This window comes from Etheostoma spectabile, chromosome 13 (assembly GCF_008692095.1).
Source record: "Etheostoma spectabile isolate EspeVRDwgs_2016 chromosome 13, UIUC_Espe_1.0, whole genome shotgun sequence".
Lineage (NCBI taxonomy): Eukaryota > Metazoa > Chordata > Actinopteri > Perciformes > Percidae > Etheostoma > Etheostoma spectabile.
The window spans coordinates 5,116,686-5,122,192 of NC_045745.1; the positions used below are offsets into that span (position 1 = coordinate 5,116,686).

At 43.1% G+C, this 5,507-nt stretch overlaps 1 protein-coding gene across 1 annotated transcript in view; it reads right to left on the reverse strand.

Annotated features, from left to right (window-relative positions):
- Positions 1-1,199: 1,199 nt before the first annotated feature.
- The window catches only part of hspb1 (heat shock protein, alpha-crystallin-related, 1), a 4,910-nt gene continuing 602 nt past the window's right edge, over positions 1,200-5,507 (reverse strand). Inside the window, exons 2-3 of the mRNA XM_032532692.1 lie at positions 2,369-2,432; positions 1,200-1,774 (exon numbers count right to left, since the gene is read on the reverse strand). Of these exons, the coding sequence (XP_032388583.1) occupies positions 1,618-1,774; positions 2,369-2,432 (221 nt within the window). The 3' untranslated portion in view covers positions 1,200-1,617. The remainder of the gene's footprint in view (positions 1,775-2,368; positions 2,433-5,507) is intronic.

Below are 5,507 nucleotides of genomic sequence, written 5' to 3' on the forward strand. Positions count from 1 at the left end.
AATTGTTGGAAATGACCCTGCTCAGTCAAGAGTAGAGAGCAAATCTCCATCAATTATGTAGGCTTATCTATCTGGGCAGGAATAATTCATCAGAGACATTCTGTATGATAGAATTATGTAATTCTGGCAGTTAGGACACATTCCGGTACAGATACACAGCAGCAATGGCCCTATATCTACATACAAATGATATTCATCTCATAAATCAACTGCCTTATCAGTTTTTCCTTCACTTCATAAAGCAGACCACAGATCTGGGACCATGTCAGGAGGACACTGTATGTCCTTTCTGCACTAAATGAGTCCTGTCTAATGAATTATATTCAATATTATGGTTGGCATGTAATTATTATTATGATATGAACTCTTTTTCACTGTTAATATCATACTGGTTGGCCTGACCGGGGTGCTGTAATTAAAGGACTTTTAAACACAATTATGATTTTGCATGGATGACCATCAGATGAATAATTTAGCATGATATACCACAACACTAAAGGCAGGGTTGGTAATGTTGAGTCTCCAACCCACACACACACATGCATGTGTTGCTGCTTCAGAGCAGAGTGGAGAAAGGGCCGCAATTTCACATCATGTGTCATTCTTCAGTAAGCAAACCCCTGATATTAATATCCAAACAGGACTCTGCAGTAGACTCAGTAACTCTGGGGGCGATGACACACACTGAGCTTATAGGCTCGTACACGGGAGGCGTAGAGTACACACAGCGGCGCGAGGAGGCATTTCATTGGTTCTTTCCAAGCTGACCGTGAGTTGGTGATTGGGGGGTTTTACAGGACTACAGCAGCAACAGATGACAGATCTTTATCGCTCCTTATTTAGAGCCTAAACGTTATTTATTACTGCTCACAATTTGAACTATATATGAAAAAGTGTATATTGGAAAGAATTACCAACCCTGCTTTTAAGGTGCTTAGCATTTCCATTTCCTTATTATCGTCCTGTTTCCAGACTTGGAACACACACAGCTCACAGTACAGTAGCAGCTTCAGGATGCCACTTCCAGTACCATGGCACCAGCATGCAAAGAAACAGCCTGTAACTTCAAAAAAAAAGGAAGAGACTCCATCGGTTGTTTGTTCTTTATTCTGTGTTTGCAGATCCAACAAGTCTATTTCCAGTCCAGTCCCACAGGGGTCACGCTCACATTCTCTCCTCGGACCTTTGTTCTTTAATTTCCCTGCTAATACAGTCCGATTTACTGTTGCCTTTAGGGTGTCAGTGCAGGCTGCATGAGTAGAAATGAGAAAGGGGTGTGTGTGTGTGTGTGTTAGTGAGGGAGGGAGAGAAAGAAAGCTGTGAGCGGGGCTACACTTTCTACATTCAAATGTAGTTATGGCAGAAAGAGCCGGCATATGGTACTACTGCTCAGCTGGGGTCAGTCATTACCAGAGATGGGGGGGGGGGGGAACTCTCCCTTGCTTTCCTCTCTCTAGCGTGTGAACCAGCCTGTTTTAGGAAGAGCGGTCAGCTGCTTCTTCATCTTTCTAGAAGCGGTTTGTAGAGATGAAGTGCGTATTTGAATGTGTGTGTGTGTGTGTGTGTGTGCGTGTGTGTGTGTGTGTGTGGGTGGGAGACACAGCGCTGCGTTTCTTCCTACTTCTTCACCACACCACCTTTGTTGTCTACGTTGACAGGTATTGTGGTCTCTGAGCACTCAATGGCCGGTCTGATCAAAGGAGCCTCCACGGTCAGGACCCCCTCAGGGGACAGGGACGAGGACACCTTCTCAACGTTCGCCGTGGAGGGGAGGCTGGAGCGGGGGGGGGGAAAAAAAACACAACTAGGTTAAACGTCTAAGAAATCACTCCAGTGAATCTACAAAGAGAATACATGAACGCCTGGGTCACTCCTGGGTAAAATCAGATCCAAGACCAGTTTGTGTACTCAGTGTGTGTTGTGGCCCCTGGATGGCAGCAGAGTCCTGCACAGATAGAAACTAAACCAGGGAGGGGATGATCGCTAGGAGGTGAAGCTGCTGCTTTTCAGAGCATGAAATTCAGCAGTCAGGAGCAGCCAGCCCCCTATAGGCTGGACCAAACCAGAACCAAAGAGACTCACAGCAGCAAAACCCCCAGAAGATAATCCCAGGAATCGGAACCCGGTCTAAAAAAATGCATTAAAATGAACTGCAAAGCCACCATGGAGCAGCCAAAACAAACCCATTTTTAATGAGAAATGTGGTATTAAAGTGAGATGTCGACACGTTGCATGGCCAGAGGCTTCGATTACTCAACTGGTCTACAAACGTGTCAAAGGTTTGAGCAGGATCAAAACTAATATTGGTGAAATTTTATTCCACAAGCTTATTCTTTGATGAATAACTTTAAAATATTCAGCTACTTACGTGTATTTCCTGGTGAAGGTTCTGGACACAAAACCGTGCTCGTCCTTCCTTTCCTCATGTTTTCCTATAAGGACAGACAAAATACCTTTTACCTAAATCTGAAAGATACACATTCACTTTTAAGAGTTAGAACCAAAAGAATGTATTGTGGTGCACCAATTCTGCAAGGAGACATCTTGTATGTCTTTGTAAAATGAATATTAACTATAATCTAGAACTCGCTCTTTCTCGCTTTGTCTTCTCATAGCAGAGTAAGCACTGGTGTTATACCAATATTATTGATTATGATGATGCAGTATATCACAAAAACCATTCCCTTGAGTCAACATGCACAATGCCTGCACCCTGGAATGGTTCCACCTAAATGAAATGCATCCATGATTTATTTATTAAATTACATCTGTGCTGGTGTTGCTATAGCATCTTTTTCTTATTTCATATTTGATCTAGAAATCTCCAAGGTTTTTATATACTGCATGTCAGACACAAAGCCAAAATGCAGATACTTAGAAGAATAGTTACATTTAAGGTAACGTTCTAACAGGTCCCAGTTTGTTACCACTTCCAATAGTGTTTCCTTCACTAATGGTGTTTTTCCTTAGTTGAGGTTAGGGAAATGTAATTATTAATTGGTTGGTGTGATGGATGCTGATTGGTTTAGATTTAGGTAAGGGGAAACACAAATTGAATGGGGAATGGACTTTGACACAACTCTTAAGGTTGCAACGTTCAGGTAACGTTCGCTAAAGGTTGCAAAGTTAGGATAACGTTAAGGCAACGTTCTCTAAAGGATGCAACGTTAGGATAACGTTAGGGTAACGTTCTCTAAAGGTTGCAACGTTAGGATAACGTTAAGGCAACGTTCTCTAAAGGATGCAACGTTAGGATAACGTTAAGGCAACGTTCTCTAAAGGATGCAACGTTAGGATAACGTTAAGGCAACGTTCTCTAAAGGATGCAACGTTACGATAACGTTAGGGTAACGTTCTCTAAAGGTTGCAACGTTAGGATAACGTTAAGGCAACGTTCTCTAAAGGATGCAACGTTTGGATAATGTTCGGGTAACGTTCTCTAAAGGTTGCAACGTTAAGATAACGTTAGGGCAACATTTTCTAAAGGTTGCAACGTTAGAATAACATTAGGAGAACGTTCTCTAAAGGTTGCAACGTTACGTTAACGTTAGGGGAACGTTTGCTGAAGGTTGCAACGTTAAGATAACGTTAGGGGAACGTTCTGAGAACGTTCGATGGAACCAAAAAGTAACGTTCCCAGAATGTTAAGAAAACTTTCCAATTAACCAGCACACAACCAAAACACAACCAAACCTAACCTTTAGGGAACGTTCCCGCAACCAAAAGCAAACGTTCCCAGAATGTTTTGGGAACCAAAAATTGTTAGCTGGGATACCAGTATTCCCTTTTGTGCCTAGAGTTAGTGGAGAAGATTGTTTCAACTCTCCTGTCTGCACGCTAAATATGAAGCTAGCCACCGGTTAGCTTAGCACAAAGACTAATGAAGGTAACCAATTCTGTCTACCAGCACCTCTGAAACTTACTAATTGACACGTTATACTTAGTTTATTGTCTAAAACTACACATAGATGTGCTGGGACTATAGGTTACAGTCTCCAGCCTTTATGCTAAACTAGGCTCCTGGCACCAGCTTTATATCTATTATTATGTTGTGTCTTGGGGGGGGGGTATATACAACTGTCTCCTGGTGTTAGCTTCATTTCATTTACTGCACACAAGTGAATTTATTATTCTCATCACACTCTGGCCAAGAAAGTGAATAAGTGTGTTTCTCAAAACGTCGTGACATGTGTATTTATTAGTACTATACTGTGTGTGTATTTGTCATGCAAGCTAAAAGCACAATGACGCTGCTATTTTGTGCTTGTGGGGGCTTTGTGGTGGTATTTTTATCTTGTGCAGCTGCTCCCCACCTCCATTTAGCCACAGCCATGCCAGTCCCAGACGATCCTCACCGATCTTTATTCATCAGGCTCAGGATGCCTGTTTGTGATGCTGAAACATCGCCCCTCATTCTAGCTCTAGGTACAGGAATATGGTTGTTTTGACATTGGACTGATGCAGGTTGCTGTCCTCTTTTCAACAGGAAGACACTGCTGGCGTGAGTGTGGCTGGAAGTGGTCTGGACTTTGTCAACTACCACATGAAGGGCCAATAGTTCTGAGTGTGCGTCAAATAAAAACTCTACACATCATCTTTAAACGTGTCATCTTGTACTTTGGTCACATGAGAAAAATGAGGTGGCAGATTCCACTTGGACTTGACTCCGTGCTTTGTTTATCTGTCCATCCTGACTATGCCCAGTGTCCCAGCAGGGAGATATAGGCTGGAGCCTGGAACTGGACAAGAGCCATCAGTCCTTTTAAAGTAGCAGACACACAGGGTGAGTCACAGCTGAATCCCCTACTCTTAGAGCATGATTCTCTGTGAAATGGCAGACAGAGACGCTGGGACTGACTCAGAAGAAAAGGGGAGCTTAAGGCCTCAAAGGGCTAAGCTTTTATATGATCCATTCCACACACACTTCTTCTGGTTTGCACCTTTTGCTTTGGTCCTTCACAAGCGTGGACAGACAAATGAATACATTTCTCGGCTAGAAGTGAAACCATGTATTTAAGAAGCTGTTTTCTTAAATAGCTGTGAACAGAGAGAACTGTGTGTGATCTGAGAGCTGCTGCAAAAGTCAACACCCACATGTTGAATTGTGTGTTGTTTTGCCTCTAGCAGGCGTGCAGCCAAAGGGCCCTGCCCTCCAGTGTGTTGGAGCCCAGCATATTGTCTCAGGATATTATGTAACCATGCAGCTATGCATCTGCCCTGTGCTTGACCGAGCAAAAATGTTTCCTGCCTTTTTATCTTGTGTCTTTTTTCCCCAGTGCTGCAGCAATTTCTATTATGCAGAAAAGAGACACACCTAAATACACAAGTGAGACATTCTGTTGCCTATGCATCTGTCACATTAGATGTTATTACTTTGCTGTTGGTCCTGGCTCTTCCTTACAGGATATTACCTCAGGTTTTTAGTCTATGAAGTTAGGAAAATACTGCGCTCCTTGAATCATGCACTAGGTACCAGCACAGTACAACGGGGGGGGGGGGGGGGGGGG